The 24,662-nt window shown below is 40.7% G+C and overlaps 1 protein-coding gene across 1 annotated transcript in view; it reads right to left on the reverse strand.

The window, feature by feature from the left end:
• Positions 1-24,662, reverse strand: part of KIAA2012 (KIAA2012 ortholog) — a 276,256-nt gene that overhangs the window by 200,003 nt on the left and 51,591 nt on the right. The window contains exons 3-4 of the mRNA XM_089670508.1: positions 7,810-7,972; positions 6,793-6,954 (exon numbers count right to left, since the gene is read on the reverse strand). Coding sequence (XP_089526634.1) covers positions 6,793-6,954; positions 7,810-7,972 — 325 coding nt within the window. The remainder of the gene's footprint in view (positions 1-6,792; positions 6,955-7,809; positions 7,973-24,662) is intronic.

Consider the following 24,662-nt stretch of genomic DNA (forward strand, 5'->3'; position numbering starts at 1 on the left):
TGTTCCTGCCAAGATGGCATCCGACTCCACGAGGGATAGCAGTTCCCCCAGCTTTGGGCCAACTCTGAGGACAGTTAAGACCTATCCCCAAATGACCACCACCTTGTGGGACACCTCCCTACTCTCCCAGCTTTGGGAGATAGTGAGAGATGAATTGGCTAAAGCCTCGGCAGTCATAACTGCAGAATTCAAGAGGGAGATCAGAGAGATTTGGCTCTGCACATCCTCCCTGGAACTCCAGATGGACACAGCTACCACAGTCCTGCAGGGAAACGTGCAGAGGAAGCACATTGTTAACTGGCAGCCCTCTGAGACCAGCTGGAAGATATAAATAATAAAGCCCACAGGAGCAACCTCCATATCCAGGGTCTCTCGGAGACTATTGTGGACCTGCAGAGCACTGTCACCGGCCTCTTTCAGGAGCATGCTCTGGACCTCCCTGTTGATTGTATGAAAATAGACAGAGTCCACAGAGCCCTCAGCTTGAAACGTGACCTGGGCCCACTACAGGTTGTGTTAGTAAAAATGCACTCTTTCTGTTCCGAAGAGCACCTTTTGCTAGTCACCAGGAACTCATGCCCTCTTCAGTTCCAGGCCACAAATATAACCTTTATGCTGACCTGGTACAAGTAACTCTGCAGAAACAGAGAGCCATGCGCCCCTATAACTGTTGGGAATGCAACAGCATGTACTATAATATACTATATAGTATTGTATGTTAATATCACTTGACCAGTAGATGGCACTATACACTAAAAGGTTACTAGTTGTGTATATCTGAAAAACTTGTTTGTTCTTCCTCTCTCTATCATCTCTTCAGGAAGTAATATGTCTGCTGCAATGTGCTCTGTATGTCTGTAACTTAAGCCACACAAGTAAAGTCTGAATTCTGCTATCACTACCAGTGTCTTCTCTAACACATAACCAACAGGTTATGGGCCCAGCTCCAGACACTGGAAAAAGGAAAATTACAAGCAAGTAAGTGCTGCATTTACAATCCTACCAATTCACTAAAAGATGGCAAGTGTTTCAGATATGAAGTTTACAATAGCAAAGCTCAACAATACCAACTACCAGCTATGGAAGTTTAAGCTTGAAATGCTGTTATCCAAAGATGACTTGTGGCAGGTACTAGATACACACAGACCCAATGACAACCCAGAATGATGGGACAGAAAAAACAGGCAAGCAAAAGCAGTCATAAGCCTGTTAGTGGAGGATGATCAACTCCTTCATATAAGGAAAGAAAGCACAGCTAAAGGTATGTGGACTGCATTACAAAAGCTGCATGAACGTGCAAACCTAAACAGCAAACTATATCTACTGCGCAAACTGTATAAGATGAGACTGGAAAAAGGGCAGGAAATGGGTGAACATGTAAATGCTATGCTAGAAATTGTGGACCAGCTGGGTGCAATAGGTGAAGAATTAAAAAGCAACCATGTTCTTTCAATACTTCTATGCAGCCTTCCAGAATCATACAGTGCCCTTATAAGTGCTCTAGAAACTAGACTGGAAACTGAACTGACGCTAGAATATGTTAAGGGAAAATTAATTGATGAATACAGCAGAAGAAAGGAAAATTTGCATAGTGAAGAGAACGAGAGACCAGAGGCAGCTCTGAAGGTGCATGAAGGCATAAGACAAAGCAAAGAAACCAGGGTATGTTTTCGCTGCAAAAAGGCCGGTCACCTGAAAAAGAACTGTTCAATCTGGAAAGCTGAGCAGCGAAAGCGGGAGCTACCCACAAGAGAAAGAGCTAAAGCGGTCATGAAAGAAAATGAAAGTGCATCATGGAGTGGTACTTTTAAAGTGACTCAGAATAGTACCTCACATGGATGGTGCATTGATTCAGGGGCAACAAGTCACATGACAAGCGACGAGACATTCTTCACAGAAATTGATTTTAGTGTAAAAGATAAAGTCTTCCTAGCAAATGGGAAAAGTATTACAGCAGAAGGTAAAGGTCAGGGATTTCTGAACTGCAAAACGCCATCAGGGGGCAAGCAGAGCATCCTTGTAAAGAATGTTCTATATGTTCCAAGCCTAGAAGGAAGCCTCCTATCAGTTAAAACCCTTGCAAGCAATGGACTCACTGTCCAGTTCAGAGGTAATGAATGCACAATTCAAAATGGAAAGCAAATTTTAGCAAGAGGAAGATTACATGAACATCTGTACAAAATCATCACTGAAAGTGAGAAGGCTAATGCGGCAACTCATAACCCACATGACAAGTGCATCCACCTGTGGCATAGAAGACTGGGGCATCGAAACCCAGAAGCTATAAAGGACTTTGCAAAGAGAGGTCTATCAGAAGACATGAAAATATTCCCTTGCCACACACTCAGCAAGTGCACGTGTTGCATCAAAGCAAAGGCCACCCGAACCTCTCTTCCACAGACCAGTCAGAGTAAAACCATTAAACCCATGGAACTGATACACAGTGATGTGTGCGGACCAATGAAAACCATCACACCTGGCGGGAACAGATATTTACTGACTTTCATCGATGATTATTCCAGGTACACAATAACGTATCTAATGAAGCACAAAAGTGAGACATTAGAAAAACTTCAAGAGTTTGTAGCTATGACAAGCAACAAGTTTCAAAGGAAACCTGGAATAATACGCACTGACAATGGAGGGGAATATATGAATAAAGAGATGGAATCATACCTAAAGAAACAAGGTATTATACACCAAACAACTGTACCATACACTCCTGAGCAAAATGGTGTAGCGGAAAGAAAGAATCGCACTCTTGTAGAAATGACAAGATGTATGATTACGGACGCTGCCTTACCTAACAAATACTGGGGAGAAGCAATAATGACTGCAACATACCTACAAAACAGGCTCCCATCAAAAGCTATTGAGAGTACACCATATGAAATGTGGAATGGATCAAAACCCAACATAGGACATATCAGAGTATTTGGCTGTAAAGCATATGCCCACATTCCAAGTCAGAAACGCTCCAAGTTGGAGAACAAAGCCATAGAAGGCATTCTGGTTGGCTACAGTGAGCAGAGTAAGGGATATAGAATCCTTTGTCCAAAGACCAACAAGGTCACAGTAAGCCGCAGTGTTTATTTTGATGAAAGTGAAGAACCAGATAATGCAATTCTTGAAAAATGTGGAGAGGATTTACACACTGAATTGGCAAGAGACACTGATTCATGCGAAGCAGGACAAGAGCCAGAACAAGAAGTGGAACTTACAATCAACGATCCAATAGAACCCACTGAACAACAAGAAATCAGAAGATCCTCTCGAATGACAAAAGGGATACCACCCCGCAGGTTATCATACGCTGCTAAAACACATCAAACACAGGAGTCAACATCCTGGGAAGACATAGAAACTTTGCCGAGAAGGGAAGCCGATCAGTGGAGAAAAGCAGCTGAAGAAGAAATAAAATCACTTCAAGAAAATAAAACTTGGTCACTAACAGAACTCCCTCCTGGTCGCAAAACCATCGGAAGCAAATGGACTTTTAAAGTGAAATATGATACAGAAGGAAACATCTATAGATACAAAGCAAGATTAGTTGCCAAGGGATACTCCCAGAAATTTGGAGAAGATTACGATGAGACATTTGCTCCAGTTGTGAAACATTCTACCATAAGAACACTCCTTAGTATTGCTGCCGGAAAGGGAATGCAAGTAAAGCATCTAGATGTCAAAACTGCCTTTTTGTATGGAGACATCAAGGAGGATCTGTACATGGAACAGCCACCAGGCTTTGAGAAAGAAAAGAACCTTGTATGCAAACTGCAAAAGAGCATCTATGGGCTCAAGCAAGCAGCGAGAGCATGGAATGAAAAAGTGAACGAAATACTCAGAAAAGAAGGGTTCTCAAAAAGTAAAGCAGATCCATGTCTGTATTCAAAGAATCAAGAGAACAAATGGACATACATCCTAATATACGTCGATGACATCTTGACGTGTTTTGAACAAGAAGGGGACTATGACCAAATAGTTCACAAACTGAAACAAAATTTTGAAATTAAAGAGTTGGGGAACATTACTCACTATCTAGGAATTCAAATAGAGCGGGAAGAGGATGGAAGCTATCTTCTTAACCAAAGTCAGAAAATTACAGAAATGTTAGAACAGTTTTACATGCAAGATGCAAAGGAAGTGAAAACACCAATGGAACCAGATTATCCAAAAACAAGGGAACGTCATTGTTTTCTACAAAAGAGACTAAATGTCATATAATTATGCACATGCCGTTGAGAAGGGGTGTTGGGAATGCAACAGCATGTACTATAATATACTATATAGTATTGTATGTTAATATCACTTGACCAGTAGATGGCACTATACACTAAAAGGTTACTAGTTGTGTATATCTGAAAAACTTGTTTGTTCTTCCTCTCTCTATCATCTCTTCAGGAAGTAATATGTCTGCTGCAATGTGCTCTGTATGTCTGTAACTTAAGCCACACAAGTAAAGTCTGAATTCTGCTATCACTACCAGTGTCTTCTCTAACACATAACCAACAATAACTACGGGCATTACAATCTGCAGGAGTCTGATACCGCTGGGGCTACCCCTTTAGACTACTACGGTAAAGAAATCTATGCCCATACACGCGTGCAGTTATATTCTCACTTCCTGGACTGAGGCTTGCAGCTACCACCTGATGTACCAGGCACCACCAACAGCCCTCATCCATCAGACTCTCCCACTTCTTTACTGCATCTCCTACTGCCTTCAGCGTGACAAGGCTTTGCAGCTTTTGTATTCCCAAGCCTTCCAGACTGTTGGCACAGGCTGAAGACTACTATCCTTCTCCCACTAAGACCTCTTGAAGACCCTGTCCTTCTCTGGGTGATTGTTAAAATCAGGCTTGCTAAGCCATCTTTGTTCTGCTGTTAATGACTGTTGACTATTGCTGTATTGACTTAGTTGGTCTCAAAGCCATGCACTTCTCTACTTTGATGATCTACTTAGAGAACATGCCTTATTATCTCCGTGCTTAGATGTACACCACAGGTCCCCTTGTTGGGAATTTTCCTTGCCATGCCCAACAGGAGAATTGTGCATACCATTCCCTTGCTATATTTTATATTATTTGTTTGTTGTTTTGCAATAACCCTTTATGTGCCATCACCCTGACCCTGCACGGGTTCAGGGATATATGCCAGAAGAGGTCTGCCCTCATTAGGCCATAGCAATCCATAGCCGCACAACATCAAGCTTTTCCAATAGAACAACTACAAGCCTGATGTTGTCTTTTGCGAGACAGAAATTAGTTTATTTGGCTTGCCCCCCACTCAACCTTCCTCTCCCATTCCAATTGTCCGATTTCCAGTGAATTAGGCGTTTCTTGTGTCCTAGACCCTAGTTGTCCACTCCTCTCATGGACATCTCCCTCACTTCCCCCCATTTTTTTTGCAGTGCAGTGTCCCCATGCCCCCACACTCTTCTATTTCTATTCTCTAATACCAGTTAAGTTTGGAGCACCCTATTAAGTTGCATAATATACTGCTACCGTTTATTTGTTTTCTATGGTCTGGCTGACCAGGCATTTCTTTAATGTACCCCCCCCATCCTTTCCCCCTTCCTTCCACAACCATCTTCATCCCTCCCCCCCCATTTTCTCCCTTCTCCCAACTCCCTCCTCCCTCTTATCCCCTTGTCCATACATAGCCAACAGCGTTCTCAGCCAGACACCTGTGTTGTAACTTTCTAAAAACTACTTCTGAATTAATTGAATTTTTATGTTCTACTATCACTAGCCTTATCCCTCACAGGGTCTGCTCCCTGTCATCCCCAGAACCCTCTTTAGCACTATACAATAGCCATAAGAGCTGTTACTCTAACTTTTTCAAACTACCAGTACCCGGTCCGTGGCCCACCAGTTGTACTTGTTGCACCCAGTGAGCATGGAATCTCTCCCCAAACTCTATTTGGCATTTAGCCCACCATGCCTTTTAGCACTTCTTCTTCTCTATCTCTTAGCTTACTTGCCTGGGCCTTTGTATTTGTTTCCTCTATTACCTCCCCCCTTTGTGGCCCACCATATGTAGAACTGAGCTTGTCTTGCCACATCATATGCGATGGCCCTTAAACTACTAGCACCTATTGTTCAGGGATGGAATTAACCCTCTAAACGGCCCACAACATTTAACTACCTCTCCTCTCAGGGGTTGAGGTGGTCTGTCTGCAGGAAACTCACTTTTCCATCAGATCCATCCCCGGTATTTCCATCCTTCCTATCCCACAGTCTATTTGGCCTTGGCCCCTAATAAACATATAGGAGTCCTTATAGCTTTCTGCACTGACCTTATATTTGTATGTCGCGAACAACTCCAGGACCCGCAGGGTAGATACCTTCTGATATGTGTCTACCCTGGGCCAACCATCCATCTTTCCTTTATATTCTTTGGCATTCTCTTGACAGTGTTGCCACTACCCATACACAGATTTTCTGAAAGTCTGTATTTGTCTAGACACAGTCATGACAGTGCTCAGGCCTGGAGACTGTTTACTGAGGTGCTGGGGCAGGGAGTCTACTCTCCCTCAAAGGTTTAGAAATTTTGGGACACTTCAATGACACTGTGAAAAAGATGGCTCTATGGCAAAAGGCAAAATTTGGCACTTCATGGTAAGGTGAGCCAAAAACTATTTTACTGGAGGCCATGTTATTTTCATTCATAAGTCTATTATAAATAAATTCTAAGTTCAGAAGTATTTAGTTTCATTAACTCTTTTGTTTACCATAAATATAGTATGCTGTGTAAGTCATACTGACTATCCACTTAAATTACTCCAGTTACCTGAACTTGTGAAAGCACTGGTATTTGTCCATTGGGAAAGGTAAGTAAAAACAGGCAGGCGTTGATATTTCAAAGGAGTAGATGACAAGTCTGGATGTCTACCATTATTCTCTCCCAAATAGCTGGCCAGTTGTTGAAGCTGAATGGAGTCCCTAAGGCTTCCTGAAAATACATACAAACAACAACAGAAAATTTAGGAGCTCCATACTCAACCAGTATGGCAGGTCACAGTTCTGCCAAAGGACTCTCTCTGATGTTTTCAAGTCCTCTGAAAGACCACCAAGACTGCATATGAAAAGCTGCCTTTAGGCATTCATAAATATTGTTTACACAAAATAAATGAGCAACAAATAGGAACAATGGTATCAGTATCACCAGGCCTGTATATTTACCTTCAGGGGAGTTTCACTGTCATGGTAAAAATCATGTGTTTCCATATGGTATGTTGTTCCATCTTGTAAAAAATCCATTATCTGGTGTTAAAGTGACCACTAACTTATAGAATCTATCTCATAAAAAATATATACATCAATGTAAATGAATCTCGAGCATGTAAACCAGTATTAGCAGCTGGCTTTTTATAAACATTATTATACAGCAAGATAAACTATGAAACTATAAAAATGATATATAAAAAGCAAAAATGTACACTACTAGAATACTGTTAATTTAATTAAAAAATATTTCATTTAAAACATCAGTTAACCCAACACATGAAAAGGGTATTCAGATAATTGTATGATGTTAATTCATGTAATGATACTATTCAGAATATGAATTTCTTTTTATATTACATTCTTTAATTTCATTTTTACAACATATGCTAGTTTACTTTTACCAAGTTCTGTGACATGACAATGACAGGGGTTGGGAAAAACTATAAAAGTATGTGAGTTGAAAGAAAGAACATCTTGTACTGAATGCTATTGTTATAGTAATCAGAATACAACACTTTTCAATCTAGTGGTACTTTAGGAACTTTCATTCTCAACTAGCAAAATATTTTTCAAAGCTAACCTGCTTGTTGCAGCTTGTAAAGGTAGTTGGGATCCCAAGTATGGAGAAGACGAGTAAGATATCTCTTGGGTGAATAGCCAGGCCGGATTTGTCTGTCATACTGAATATCTTCTTCATTTAGAAAATGTAGGTATGGCTGCCAGTTGGAATCAGTATGGCCATTCTGGAGAAACACAAATAGAAGTATCCATTAGTCATAGTTAGCAAAGATCAGTCCTCTGCCAGTGTCTTGGATGTCCTCAACAATGTTCTGTTCTGTTGTGATGTCTACCAATACAATCATAAAGTCATGAAAGGAAAAGAGCTAATCACTTACTTCATCTAAGGCAGGTCATACAGTACATTATGCAATTTTCTTTCCTTCAAACACATGTTGAAGGAAGAAAATTTGCTTGATTCCCCCATCAACACAGTGTTGATGGAGGAATCCCTCACAAATTGCTGCCAACAAATGTTCTGCCAACAGGAAGTGCAGGTTGCCTTCACCACTGGCAGCGATTAGGCGAGAAAAAAAACCTGATAAACTAGTTGTACTGAAATCGGTCTATCCATCACCCCTAGATAGACTGAAATTCGGCCAGTTTAGCAGGAACTGGAATCGATCTATGAATGGATAGATTGACTTCAGTACAACCAACCTGCCCATAGATCGGAATTTGGCTGGTTCCAGCTGAACCAGATGAATTTCGATCTATTCACGGGCAGCCTAAGTTTTTTCCTATTGACAACACATGGCATACCAATCACTTTTTTCAGAAAAGGTAACATTAAGGCAGTAAGTTTAAAGACAGAAGAATGAGACTGATGCATGCTGAAATTCTAAGGCTTGATTCACCCTATTGCATTGTGGTAAGTGTTCCTGAAAAGAGTGCATCATATATTACTTGTGCTGGTGTGATGCAATACCATTCATTGTGAATGGCACTCCAACACATCTAGCCAGTAGACCTGTGTTGTAGCACTAATGTGTGTTGCAGTGTGCTATCAGTAATGGTGCAGATTTGATTTCTGGGACGTTGAGGTGTGTTGCCAGCCAATTCATTTGAATAGGTTGCCATATGCGTGGCAGTTTGATGTACCAAAAAGAGTGCATTAACGTAACACAGCCCAGCAAAAATGTGTGAATCTAGTCTAAAAATATTGTAAAAGGTTCATAGTATAAAAACAGTTTAATGGGCATAGTAAGAGTTCTATAAACAAAAATAACTAACAGCACACTGCATTTTAACTAAGGACATGGCAAGCTTCACATAATCACAGGACACTCCAGTGGTAGATGCATGTCATTTTCCAGAGACAGTTTCCTAATGGTGACAACAGTGGACCATCCCATTGCTATGTGCATTGGAACAGCTGCTTGTAGTCCACACTGGAAGTGTTTGTGACAGCACAACACATAAAGGCAGGTCTGAGTGAGGAATAACAAGAACAAGAAGTGCCAATATAAGGACCTTAATGACAGGTTAATCAGGTATTATTTTAAAGTGGTAGTAAACTTTACTGGTTTTCTTTTTACATGGGCCCCTGCAGGTTTATGACAGACTTACCTTTCAAACAGAGCCCTCCAACACTGAGCTGTTACCTCTGCGTTTCCACCTTCATCATCATCTGAATGGCCGGGTCATGAAGATGTCAATCCTGCACATGATAGTCAGTATTTTGGCATGGTGCTGTCTGCATTCAGGGCATACTCAGTGTGCCCCAAATGCAAAGCACACTGTGTATGAGCAGTAATGTCATTGTTTGGAGCAGATGTGAATATCTTCTAAACGAGGCTTAATATAAGCTTACCTGTAAGTAAAAGGTTACAGCCACTTTAATGAAAGCTACAGGTTCAAAAATATTGAAATTGGCTTTTGGAATATTACTCAGCTTGAATATACACTCAACGACCACTTTATTAGGTACACCTGTTCAATTGCTTAGTAACACAAATTGCTAATCAGCCAATCACAAGGAAGCAACTCAATGCATTTAGGCATCTAGATGTGGTGAAGATCACTTGCTGAAGTTCAAACCGAGTATCAAAATGGGGAAAAAAAGGAATTTAAGTGACTTTGAATGTGGCATGGTTGTCAGTGCCAGATGGGCTGGTCTGAGTATTTAAAAAACTGCTGATCTACTGGGAGTTTCACGCACAATCATCTCTAGGGTTTACAGAGAATGGTCCAAAAAAGAGAAAATATCCAGTGAGTGGCTGTTGTGTGGTAAAAATGCCTTGTTGATGTCAGAGGTCAGAGGAGAATGGGCAGACTGGTTGCTGTGACATTCAGATGGTAGGGTCAGATTTTGATGTAAACAACATGAAAGCATGGTCCATCCTGCCTTGCATCAACGTTTCAGACTGGTGGTGGTGGTGGTGTAATGGTGTGGCGGATATTTCCTTGACACTAGCAAGGTGTACCTAATAAAGTGGCCGGTGAGTGTATGAGTGTATGAGATTTTAGTGATTGAGCTTACATATACTTCAGTCTCCCCAATAACTCTTCACTATGCACCCTAGAACTTTAACCTAAAAACCTGATTGAAATAAGAATCTACCCCACATGGAAGAAAAATATATTTGAAATATATTTTTAGAATATTCTTCCCAAATATATTGCCATATATTTGAAATGCTACAATTTTGGCTATATTCAATATATTTCAAAATATATTTCAATAAAAAAAAAAAAAAAAAAAAAAAAATATATATATATATACATATATATACACACACACTGCATGTTGAAATGCATTTTTATTACAAAAATATGATAAAATATACTGTATGTCTTTAAAAATACCCATCTACATTTTTGGAATGCATTTACAAATATATGTAAAAATATATGTTAAAATGACTGTTTTATATGTTAAAACAATTCTGAAGAATATATTTAAAAAATATATATATTTTTAAAAATATACATTTTTCTAAATGTATTCTTCAGATTTTTTTTAACATATAAAAAAGTAATTTTAACATATATTTTTACGTATATTTGTAAATGCATTCCAAAAATGTAGATGTGTATTTTTAAAGACATGCAGTATATTTGAAATGTATTTATAAAAATATTTTCATATATTTTGTAATAAAAACCTATTTCAACATACAGTACATATATATATATATATATATATATATATATATATATATATATATATATATTGAAATATATTTTGAAATAAATTGAATATGGCCGAAATTGTAGTATTTCAAATATATTTGGGAAGCATATTTTTAACATATATTTCAAATATATTTTTCTTCCATATAGGAAATTAGCCCTTACATAATCACTAACACAAAATTAACCCCCTACTTCAACAATTATAACTGTCTGGATGGAGCGGCTGCATCAAAACTAATGAGGACCTAAGTCCAAAACTACTTGTACCTCTCTCTGCATTAGCTGACAATAAATGATCTGACATCAGCAGTATCACACGCATTCTAGCATTTGGGTTTACATATACTTTAATAGTCTGCATGAAGATTTGAGCGCTGGTTTCATTTGTTTGTTTTTGGATTGCATACTTTAATAGTGGTATGTGCATAGGTACTTTTGGGCAGCGATCACCTGCTTTAAGTTTCTTGTGCCATTTGATTATCTTTATCCAAGTGGAAGGTTAACTTTAATGTATTTCTATCAAAAGATAGAAAAAGAAGCTTTGGCTGGAATTACTGTGCACTAAGGCAGCCCATACATTAGAGTTTTTTTTCATTCAACTAACCACATTTAAGGTGGATGGGGGAATCCAGCCTATGAGCCTTTGTATTGTGACAACAGGGAGACTTCCCTGCCTTCAGAATACACTAATCAGTACTGCCAGCTATAGCCAGTGGTGCTGATCGATCGTGAAAAAAAACAACATGGTGGTCGTACAGAAGTCAGTCTGTAGATTGACTTCTGTACAACCACCTTGCCCATACATGGATCAAAATTAGGCCAGTCTCTGCTGAACTGGCCGAATTTCAAATCTTGTATGGCCGACTTTATTCTAAGACATTTGTACAACAAATGTACATTTTCTTACCATTTCATAGTTCAACTTCTTGTCACTGGTCGGTAACGAAACATGGCATTGTGATGACCAAAAGATAAAACATAGTGTGATGCTGTACATACTAAAAGGTTAATGAATAGAAAGACTCTTTGCTTTTCAACACCACAGCTGAATGCTGCTGAAAGAGTATTAGACTTAAAGAAGGAAGTGAAGAACGGGCATGTTTATGTCTGCATTTCTGGTGCTTTACAGCAAGATGAAAAATTGACAGGACAAGTAAATAGGCAAAGCCAAACGAAAAGGGGCAACCTAGAGAGGAAGGTTTATATTGCAAATGTTGACCCATGACCTGCTGCACAATAAACATTTGTGAATTCTTTTATCCTTTTTAGCTGGTGTTTTAGACAATTCCCCAATCACTGTAGCAACACTTTTCAAGTCAAATAAAATTGAGATAACACCTTTTTTATATTTGTTACATATTCACATTAACATAGCATCACTTATATATATTTAAAAATAGCTGATTACCATTTTAAGTGTGTTTTACGTGCCTACAAATTCAAACTAGCTTTCCACTGCTTTGTAATGTTTAGGATGGAGTCTGTAACGCTGTCTGCAATGTGTCGGCAGATCTCATTATCAATTGTAAACTACATATAAGCATTGTCTGTCCCTACAAAGGATTTAAAGCGGAGTTCCACTCAAAAGCGGAAGTTCCGCTTATTTGCTTCCTCCCCCCTCCACTGCCATATTTGGCACCTTTAGGGGGGGAGCTGGTTTTAACAGGTACCCGCTCCCACTTCCGTCTCAGTTCGCAGCAGCGAAGTTAGCTGGACATTCGTGTGGTTCCTCCACACCCCCACAGTCTCCTGGGAACTTTCACAGGTTCCAGGAGATTGCTGACTCATGCATGCGCAGTGGGCACCAGGCTGTGAAGCCGTAAGCTGTCACAGCCTGGTGCCCAGAGTAGAGATGCCAGCGCCGTAGAGGACAGAAGGAGAGAAGGGCCTGTGCGGGTGAGTACATTGCTGGACTCCGGGACAGGTCAGTGTGTGTTTATTAAAAGTCAGCAGCTACAGTTTTTGTAGCTGCTGACTTTTAATAAATACAAAAACGGCTGGAACTTCACTTTAACATCTCAAGGCTTTGGTTTTGCATTGAATGTTAAAAAATCTCCCTCAAGTCAGTCTCAATATTCACAATGCCATCTTTACAAAGCAATAGAAGTTGCCCATTGAGTCTTTATGTATAAATCTGATCCAAACAACTGGGATGGTATGAAATATCATTTTTTAAAACTATTTGTAGGCATGTGGTGTGAAGGGGAACACATAACAAACATACAGTGGGGGTTTCTCAAGTTTGACTGCAAAGGTTGCAATACATTTAAAGTGGTTATAAAAGCTCAAGGTCTTTTCTTTCTGTGTGCAGCAGCCCCCCTCCCATCCCCCCCCCAATACAGAGACAGCGGTGGAGAGTGCAATAACAGCAGCGGGAGCCATTGACTCACAGCCAGTGCCAGTGAGACAATGAGGAGAGAAAAGGGGGAGGGGTCGAGCTCATTCTATGTGAGAATGGACACACAGAGTAGTGGCTCAGGAGAAAGCCTGCTCAGGTGCCCCCATAGCGAGCTGCTTGCTGTGGGGGCACTTGGCAGGAGGGAGGGTCCAGAAGTGCTGGCGGGGGACCAAAGAAGAGGGGGATTGGGGCTGCTTTGTGAAAACCCACTGCACACAGCACGTAAGTATGACATGTTTGTAATTAAAAAAAAACTATTCTGCCTTTGCAATCACCTTAAATTTTCCTTTCCTTATTTATTTCACGTACTTATATAGCGCTGTCAATTTACGCAGTGCTTTACATACATATATATTGTACATTTCACATCAGTCCCTAACCCTCAAGGGGTGTACAATCTAAGGTCCCTAACTTACATTTATACATACATATACTAGGGACAATTTTTTAGACAGAAGCCAATTAACCTACCAGCATGTCTTTGGAGTGTGGCAGGAAACCAGAGTACCCGGAGGAAACCCACACAGGCACAGGGAGAATGTGCAAACTCCAGGTAGGTGGTGCCGTGGCTGGGATTTGAACCAACGACCCTAGTACTGCCAGGCGGAAGTGCTAACCATTTAGCCACTGTACTGTCTTTAAAGTGTTACTAAACCCAGGACCCTGCATTCACTATATCTGGTCTCCCACAGTACACAGAACATGGAAGTGCAATTATTTTAGCATTTATAAACTGCTAAATACCTTTTCTCATCAGCATTTAGAGCAGTCTTGTGACTTCTATCAGTGTCCAGCCAAGCACAGGTTAAAGCTTGTAGGAGGAGTTTTCATTTTGCTTTAGGAGGATGCAGGACCCCTGGCCTCTGTTTGGACAGTGCTGATTGGCCCTGTGCTAATCACATGCACTCTCCCAAGAAAAAAAACTCTAGCAATACACACCAAATTGAGCATGTTCAGAGTGTCTCCTCATGATATGTCTTATCAGGAGATAAAAGGGGGACTCTGAAAGAAGGGGAGTATCAGAGAAGTCAGGATCAAACAGTGTTTTTGCACAAGGCAGAGGATTAATCCTTTAGGTTCCATACTGAGTATAACAAGCATGCTTTACTGCATATACAGACTAATTTAACTGCTGTGGGCTAAGTAACACTTTAAAATAAACAATAAAAATTCTTGTTGGAGCGCTATTTGATCTTTAAAAGCCAACGATGGGTTAATAGATCCACTCTCTTCATTAATGGGCTTGCAAGATTCTCACAGTTCCAGACCATTTGATGATATGTCAAAAAAACAGAAGAGAAGGCTTCAAAGGGTAAAACAATCTATTATTTATTAATAAAAACCATCAGAAGTACACTCACATTGCCATGTGTCATGCCTGACACTAAAGAGGTATGCGCATATACAAATAAAGCCACTGACTCCATCCGCAAACACAGGCAGGTCAAAGTGGACGTCACTCAGAGCGTGGCTCTGCCTAACATGTTTCAATGTTGTTTTCAACCATGTTTATGACGGTTGCAATAGTTGGGTAAATATATGGGAAGAACAATCTGCTCCTGCATGGTCAATGACAGGTTCATTTTAGTGGTCTGTTTAAGTGTGTATTTCAAGGAGCTAAATCCTTGATGTCTAAATCCTTTAGCTGTTTTGGCTGCCCCCTTAGACTCCTGCGACATTAAATCAAAGAAGGAAGACTAAATAACAGTGCAAACACTGATATACAGGAAAAACAGGAGCAGACGATCAACAGATTGATTTGCGTACAACCAGCCTGCCCATACATGGATCACAATTCGCCCGATCCCTGCTGAACTGGGCAGCTTTAGTTTGTAAAGTATTTTTTAACTGCAATGCTGCAAAAATGTTGACCCCTTTTACTGACCAATAAACATGGTCAAGGTAGACATTTAGTGCACATTTAACCACTTGCCCTTCAGAAGATTTACCCCCCCCCCCACTTACTGGCCAGGCCATTTTTTTTCGGGCTGCGTTGCTTTAACTGTGGACATTTGTTTTTCGCTGTGTTACTGTAACTGACAATACGCAGTCATGCAGCGCTGTACATAAATACAATTTATGTGATTTTTTCACACAAATTATTATTATTATACAGGATTTATATAGCGCCAACAGTTTACAATATAAAAGGAGACAATACAGCAACAATACACTTCAATACAAGAGGGATAGGAGGACCCTATCATATCATATCATATCCCCCTGATGAAGTCACGTGACCCGGTGACGCAATGCGTAGGGGAGGGGCTCTGACGTCACAACGTTGTCTCGGATAAGCAAGGTGAGCAAAGCAGAGACTGCAGGCCATGCTGACACTATTTCAACTCACTGCAAACTTCAACATTGTGAATGGTATACAGCGATAAAGTACATCTTTAAAAAGGATAAGGCACCATGGTTTCTTTTTCCCTTATATAATCCATTCGTGATATACTGGAGAGAGATCAATACAGGAGGAAGGAGACCCCTGGAGGGGAAAAAAGGGAGATATCCATCCAGCCATCTATTCCTGATAAGCATCAGTTATACAGTTGCAAGAAAAAGTATGTGAACCCCTTGGGATTACGTGGAGTTTTGCATGAATTGGGCATAAAATGTGCTCTGAACATCATCTAAGTCACAACAATAGAAGAACACAGTCTGCTGAACATAATACTACACAAACATTAGATGTTGCCATGGTTTAATTCCACATAACATGTAAACATTCACAGTGCAGGGAGGAAAAAGTATGTGAGGCCCTAGCTTAATGACTTCTCCCAGAGCTAATTGGAGCCAGGAGTGAGCCAACCTTGACTCCAATCAGTGTGATGATATTGGATGTGTTGCTGACAGCTGTCCTGCCCTTAAAAAACACACACCTGTTTTGGGTTTATTGGTTTCAAGAAGCACTGTCTGATGTGAACCATGCCTCGCAGAAAAGAGCTCTCAGAAGACCTACGATCAAGAATTGTTGACTTGCATGAAGCTGGAAAGGATTACAAAAGTATCCCCAAAAGCCTTGATGTTCATGTGTCCACGGTAAGACAGACTGTCTACAAATGGAGAAAGTTTAGCACTGTTGCTACTCTCCCTAGGCGCGGTCGTCCTGTAAAAAAGACTGCAAGAGCACAGCGCAGAATGCTGCATGAGGTAAAGAAGAATCCCAGAGTGTCAGCTAAAGACCTACAGAAATCTCTGGCACATGCTAACATTTTTGTTGACACATCTACAATAAGGAAAACGTTAAACAAGAATGGAGTACATGGGAGGACACCACGGAGGAAGCCATTGCTGTCCAAAAAGAAGATTGCAGCACATTTGAAGTTTGCAAAAGAGCACCTGGATGTTCCACAGCACTACTGGCAAAATATACTGAGGACACATGAAACCAAGATTGAGTTGTTTGGGAAGAACACACAACACTATGTGTGGAGAAAAAAAGGCACAGCACACCAACATCAAAACCTCATCCCCACTGTAAAACATGGTGGAGGGAGCATCATGGTTTGGGGCTGCTTTGCTGCCTCAGGGCCTGGACGGATTGTTGTCATTGATGGGAAAATGAATTCCAGAGTTTATCAAGACATTTTGCAGGAAAACGTACGACCATCTGTCCGCCAACTGAAGCTCCGCAGAGGACGGGTGATGCAACAGGACAATGACCCAAAGCATACAAGTCATTCAACAAAACAATGGCTGCAACAGCACAGAATACGCCTTCTGGAGTGGCCCAGTCAGAGTCCTGACCTCAACCCGATTGAAATGCTGTGGCATGACCTTAAGAGAGTGATTCACACCAGACATCCCAAGAATATTGCTACACTGAAACAGTTTTGTGAAGAGGAGTGGTCCAAAATGACTCCAGATCGTTGTGCAGGTCTGATCTGCAACTACAGGAAACGTTTGGTTGAGGTTATTGCTGCCAAAGGAGAGTCAACCAGTTATTAAGTCCAAAGGTTCACATACTTTTTCCTCCCTGCACTGTGAATGTTTACATGTTATGTGCAATTAAACCATGGCAACATCTAATGTTTGTGTAGTATTATGTTCAGCAGACTGTGTTCTTCTATTGTTGTGACTTGGATGACGTTCAGAGCACATTTTATGCCCAATTCATGCAAAACTCCCAAGGGGTTCACATACTTTTTCTTGCAACTGTATTTACTGCAGAGACCCCAGGTGAATCAAGATTTAATTACAACTATCCATTTGCCATTTGGAAAATCCCATACAGGAGGATCAGTTCATCAGTCCTATAAGGACAAAAAGCTAGTTTTGCCTTTTTTATAAGGCAAAACTTAAGGTGAGCGAATATTAAGACCACACTGCACTTGGATTGTGGGAGCGGTATTGCACCATTGCAATTTATATTGAAAGAGGACTGTTTATGAGCACGTTTATATATATTGATTTTTGCTCGCCATTAGAATTCACTAATTATCACTAGCACAATTATGTTTCATTTTTATATGGTGTTATAGGCAATAGATGGTTTATTCTTGCACCATATATAAGAATATATATTGTTTACAGTTGATATTTTATTAAATTTTTTATGTTTATTTATTTATTAATTGAATTGAAAATTACAACACAAATCATCAGAGTTAATATATATAGGAGCGTGGCACTATTAGTATATTTACCATAGGAGGACCCTGCTCCTTAGAGCTTACAAACAGAGCTTTCTTTTGGTGGTATTTGATCACTTCTGCGTTTTTTATTTTTTGCGCTATAAACAAAAAAAGACTGACAATTTAATAAAAAAGCCAGTGGTAGGTACAATTTCATGGACGGTTTGCGGGGAGTAGTGTTTGGTAAAACGTCAGTTTGTAGTGTCTTTGTTTTACGTGGGGCAGTGAGGGTAACTTGGCCTAGGACCCACTCATGTACTTTATTATTTATTTCTTATTAGAAAACCCAAGTGTAATTGATACTATAGAGCATACACTAATTAAAATATCTATGTTCGCACTCCTTTTATTTCTTGGGATTACTTGCCCTCCAGAGGATTTATCCCCCCCCCCCCCCCTTCCTGACCAGGACATTTTTCGCGATATGGCTCTGTGTTACCTTAACTGACAATTGCGCGGTCATGCAACGCTGTACATAAATGTTTGTGTCCTTTTTACAGGCTTCTTTCGGTGGTATTTTATCACCTCTACATTTTTTTTTGCGCTATAAACAAAAAAAGACTGACAATTTTGAGCAAAAAAACAATATTTTTGACTTTTTGCTATTGAACATGTCCAGTAAAAAAATTTCAAAACTCAAGTTTCATCATAAATTTAGGCCAAAATGTATTCTGTTACATGTCTTTGCTACAAGAAAAAACAAATACCAATATGTGTAAATTAATTGGTTTGCATGAAAGTTATAGCGTCTACAAATGGTGGTATAGATACTGGAATTTTTTCTTTTTTTTTAAATTTTTACTAGTAATGACGGCAATCAGCAACTTAGAGTGGGACTGCGGGACTGCAGCCGGCATTCTGCGTGAAAAGTATAGCGCCTACAAATTGCGGTATATATACTGGGATTTTTTTTATACTAGTAATGGCGGCAATCAGCGACTTATAGAGGGACCGTGGCAGGCATTCTAACACTGGGGGGGGGAACTGGTTAAATGTCACTGACATCCCCTTTGACACTAATACAGTGATCAGTGCTAATAAAAAGCACTGACACTGTACTGATGACACTGGGCAGGAAGGGGTTAACATCTGTGGCGATCAAAGGGTTAACTGTGTGCTGTGTGTGTTTTACTGTGTGTTGTGCTTTACTATGTGTGTGTTGGAGCTAACAGGGGAGAGATCTGTATTGTTTATATACAGGCCTCTCTCCTGTCAGTGATACTCAGCGATCGCCGGGTGCTGGTGGTCAATCACTGGTGGTCGACAGTTGAAGCCACCAATGACAGCGTGGGTAGGGTGCACGCGGTGCGCGCACCCCCTACCCGGACATACAAAATCACGTATATATATGTGCTTCTGCGCAGCTCTGCTGCCCTGTAGCAGTAGTTCTGCTATAGGGCGGCTGGGAAGCAGTTAAAAAGACTTCTAGGCATATACTGTACATCTCAATATCAATTACACTCTTGTGTATGACTTGTTTTTCAGTCTTGCTATGGGGTGGAGACCACTGAAAATCACAGACACATGTCAGCTGTAATTAGTGTTTGCGCCCCATGTATCTACTAACATTCCATTTCATATGCTGCAAAGCCATAATAATCTAAGGATGGGTAGGGCACTTTTAGTTGAGCAGTAGTGCAACGGAAAAAAAAATGTTGAAGAAAACCTCTAGGATCTCTAACAGTGGCAAAATATAGTTGTATCATTTCTGTATAATTTTACAGTAGGCAATGCTAATATATTAACAGTATTGATATATTTATTTAGCCAGTGGATATATTTATTTAGCTAGTAGTCACAAATAGTTCCAAAAAAAGGTATTGTATTGTGCTTGTTTGCATTTGTTAGCCGACTTTACTTAGCAATAGTAACTGAAGCAGCTTAGCAACAAAGGTGTGTGTGAGAACAGATTATGGCCCTTCAATAACTCTTCATACCAATGAAGCCAACCATTCATTTTAAGAAAGACCGTCAAATTGCTTTGCCTTTGAGGTACACGCCCGTGTTATGAAATCCCAGTAATACAGCAAATGCTTATAAGAAACAAATAAACGATGGGTGGGTTAGGAGAAGCACTTGTATCATTGGTTATCCATTCAGTGCAACCAAATTCACAGCTCTCAGGATATCTATGAGAAATCTATAATAAATGACAGATATCTTTATTTACAGTGATTTCCAGACAGCCATCCTGGCCAAGAGTTAGGGATTCTTTTTATCAATGCTATTTTTATAAGTCATCACTAGAATATCACACCTAGGTGATCACACTGTGCTACCCAAAAGAAAGAAAAAATAAAAGATGTGTGGCATGGCTACATTTTACAACCCATGTCCGGGCAAATTAAAAAAATCATCCCCCATAAGGGGTTTAAAACCAAAAAGGAAAAAGCAGCTCAAGCTGTAACTGTCACCTCTTTAGTGCTGTCTCCTGCAGTAATCCATTTCTGCCACTAGATGTCTTCAGACTTCCAGGGTAGATGACAACTAGTGTCATTCATCCTGAAGACTGAGGACATTCCGTGAGTGCAGGACCATATGAACTAGTCCCCTGGGCGATTGGTGCGATTTGGTTCCATTTAACGTGCAACTTCAAAGTAGCACTGGTATTTACACAGGTGCGATTTCAGTGCCTTCTACCATATAGACTATGAGAGTTAGATCGCACTGAAGTGGTGAAAAAGTAATGTAGGAACTATTTTTCAAATTGCGGTACTTGAAATCGCACCTAATAAGATAGTGTTGTAATACATTAGATGCGACTTCAGATGCAATTTGTAAATTGCAAGTCGCATCGGTGTGAATCAGAGCTAAATGAGTGTCTATGCAGCAATCTGCATTCACATACGATAATACTGTGAGCAGCAATGATGCTTGCGCATCATGTGACTTGTCTAAAGGCATCTGAAAAAGATAAGCGAAGAAAAGTGAAAAAAACAGGGGGCTTCCAGGGGGATCTTGGAATTGGCCTTTTAAGTGAAGCCAATTCTCAGGAGCATGTTATCTTAAAATCCAACTTTAATCAAAACTGTTTTTGTTTTGGATACAGTGGGAAAGGGTGAGAACCTCCACCAACTTTTATTCATTGCTGTTTGTGTCCCCATTTAGATTTCCCCTCAGATCTATATATTAAACTGGTTTTAGACAGAAGTGATAGAAAATCATCACTTACTGTCTATTTAAGGGTGTCAGACAGAAGAAGTCATGAAGGGAAAATCTTTGCATAGACCGGTAACTCTCTCTCCTCTCCCCAGCTCTACAGAACAGGTACACTTGAGGACCACCATCTGAAATGGTACCATACTAACGTGGGTTTGGGGAACCTGATTAAATTTCACCTTCTTGTAGTTTTGTCATGTCAGTTGTCTGTCAATACACATCTATCAGACAACACATCTCTGTTAGAAATAAGGAACACAGTGGAGTTACGCCTTCACATGGAAATCTGAGTCGACAAAAAAGCAGCAGCAAAAAACGGATAATTCGTGTCTCTGCTGTAATCTAGAACCTGATCAGCATGAACCGTTGACTCTCCCTCTCCCAGTCTAAGTTCTGCTGTGTAGGGGTTGGCAAGAGGCTGATATAAAGGCAAACTCAGGTACATAATTTGGCCATCCACATGAAGATTTCTTTTGTGCAGCTGAACAGCTAAAGATAGATGGATCTCCTGCTGTAGGCTATTACTACAGCGCTGGCTATCAGTACCAGAACAGCGCCGGAACCTCATTGATGAAGGCACTATTCGATTGACAATTTTCCACCTGGCAGCTTCAGCAAAATTAATTGAAATATCAACTTTTGTTGATCTGGGTGTTGCCGACAGGGCCACCCATGAAGAAAATTTTGCCTGATTCAGCATGAATTGTCTGAAATATAATGCATGTTGGGTCAGGTTCGTTCTGATTGTAAGTAGAAAAAACAACATGTCTTACTCTGCAAGGAAACCACAGTTGCATTAAATGACATATTTTTATATTTGCTCGAAGTTCTGTGTCAAAGAACTTTTAAGGGACGTTTAAGAGCTTCTGGCGCTCCTCAAGGCTGGTTGTAGATTATAGTCACCCTGCCAGCAAAGAATTGAGAGGGGAGCAGTGTCATAAGTTACTACGGAGACTTGGTAGTACGTGGAGGGGGATGAACGCAGCTCAAGACAGATCCCCAGGAGTTAGGCAACAACGCTGTATGGTAGATGGCCTCAGCCACTGCTCCAGCCACACCCTCTAATGCATTTTGCCCCACACATAGGGGGCTTGGTCACAGAGGCTTTTAAGTTGTGATCATTTCCTGAACATTTTACATATATAGAACACCTCTAAATATTAGCAACCACTGATTTGTAAGAAATAAAAGTTTAAATTTAGGAATACTGGTCATACACCTATCTTTACTTGACTACATTCTTCCATTAGGGCACATTCTTTGTCATTAATTTTGCATTATTTTCATTCCCCAGCAGGTATAGCACCGCTGGAGATTTATTCTACAAATACCCATATCTAAGAAATGATTCACATATTTGGAATATTTGCAATACATTAGCCACAGGAGGGAAATACACTCAGTACAGAGCTATGTGAATGGGATAGCCCATTTTCTATAGAATTTAATACAGAATGACAATATATTTCACTACAATTTGTTTCCACCAATCAGACTTCAGAAATCAGCCTGCTGTCTTACAGAGTTGATGCTTTGTGTTGATAGCGGAGCCAGTTATGGAAAACAATGTAATCGTTTTCCAGGCTAGAGGCATGTTTGAGCAGGCCCTAAATATCCACCACCCTTGTGATAGACATTAAGCAGACCCGGACTGCTCTCTTATAATTGTGCTATGTAGCGAATGGAACACTCAGGGATGTATCCTGCTGCCATGTTACATCACTTTAATTAAGGTTGCAGTCAACCATTAAAGGACACTTTAATGTAGTTAAATAAAGCCAAAGGCTGTTTAAAGGTTTAACGCATATTAAACAACCACACAGTGTTAAAAAAACACTTTAAAGGGTATATAGCCCGTAAATGTAATTGTTTCTTTGTATTTAAGGTGACTGTTCCTCTTTAAAACATCTGTATTAAAGTGGATTCATACCCACTGATGTAGCTGTTACCCCAAACAGTTACATACAAGGTATGCCTTTGGTGATAACTGTCACAGTTGCCAGTGTGCTTATGCCAGCTCTCTACCAAACATTTAAGCCTACAAAATGCTGGTGTCATAGCTGATCGTATGTGGGACACCATAGTAGCTGCAGATCTAAATAGAGGCTAAGATGGTGCTATCTTCAGCTGTAAAGGATAGAAGGGTTTGGGTCCCCTTTAATGGTATTCCTTGCAAAACTTCTACTGACCCCTCCTGTTTCTCTGCTGGCTGAAGTATCTTCTGCATCCATTCTAGGAGTTTTGGATGCTGGGTCGCCCTCTGAGTGCATGGTTCCAGTCAGGGGCAGACTGACAACTCATGGGGCCCCCTGGCAATAGGGGATCATGAGGCCCCTGTGTCCTTGCCCAAACTCAAAAAAGCCTATGAAAAAGGTACCAGGGGCATTTCATGGGGCCCCCTACTGACCCCCCGGGCAATAGGGGATCATGGGGCCCCTGTGTCCTTTCCCAAACTCAAAATAGCCTATGAAAAAGGTACCAGGGGCATCTCATGGGGCCCCCTACTGACCTCGGGCCCCGAGTTTCCAAATGGTCAGTCTGCCCCTGGTTCCAGTCCAACGTCATTATTGTGTCCTGTTGTGACCTAGGGGCTGACGAGCCACAGAGCACAGCAGAGGATGCTGGCATCCAACACTCCTGGAAATTTTGAATGGAGAAGAAGACCTTTCAGCGAGCATAAATTCCACTCCTGCACTGCAAGACTTGTTTCATCTAGGGAAGTGGAGAAACTGTAAGGCAGGCCATAGATTATGCTATTTTTTTCCTTGCAATAACAGGCTGTAGGAAAGAACAACGCTCAACTGCCCCATCAACACAATCAGTGTTGTTGGGGGAAGCCCTCCTGCGAAGCTATTGTGTTCTCTCTGCATGGGGTAGGGGGTTGATATTGGGGAACTGTCCCTGCCAGGAAAACATAATTATTATTGCTAATGGCTTGAGCCGCTGGGAATAATTGCATACTAAGAATCTAGCAGGCTGGTTATACCCAATGGATCAACTTACGTACAATCAGCCTTCCCATAGCTGAATCGAATATCGGCCAGTGCAGCAGCAAATTCAATCCATCTTTGGCCGGCTTTATACTTATCTGATCCTTTGCTCTTGGCAGTGGGCTGTCCATCACTGTCTTCATGTCTGGACAAAGGTTATGGACCCTGCCCTGGTCTTGATGATGTTAGCACCCTAGACTGGTGGAGCTTGGGAATGCAGAAGCTGCAAGGACTGTTCTAGCTGCATGGAGGAGCAGAGAATCAGGAAATTAAATCTGCTTGTATATCTCCCCTAGGAATAAGCAAGCAATTAACCCTTGCACAGCCCCACTAGCAGGCATAGTTTTTTTTGCCCAGGGTTGGGCTTTAAGATCGTCAATGCAGTGCAGTTTAGTGGTGTGGACGGCCTGATAGGTAGGTATTAGTGGCTTGTTTTGCAGGAAGAACTTATTTTAAGCTTATAAAAATAGTGATAGAGTTGCGTTAATATTTTTGTGCAGGAATATCTTAAATACGGGTATTTAAAAAGTGTATTTCTCCTGCCAAAGGATTT

The sequence above is a fragment of the Staurois parvus genome, unplaced genomic scaffold (genome assembly GCF_062004578.1).
Source record: "Staurois parvus isolate SC_StPar_1 unplaced genomic scaffold, SC_StPar_1.0 ptg000011l, whole genome shotgun sequence".
Classification (NCBI taxonomy): Eukaryota; Metazoa; Chordata; class Amphibia; order Anura; family Ranidae; genus Staurois; species Staurois parvus.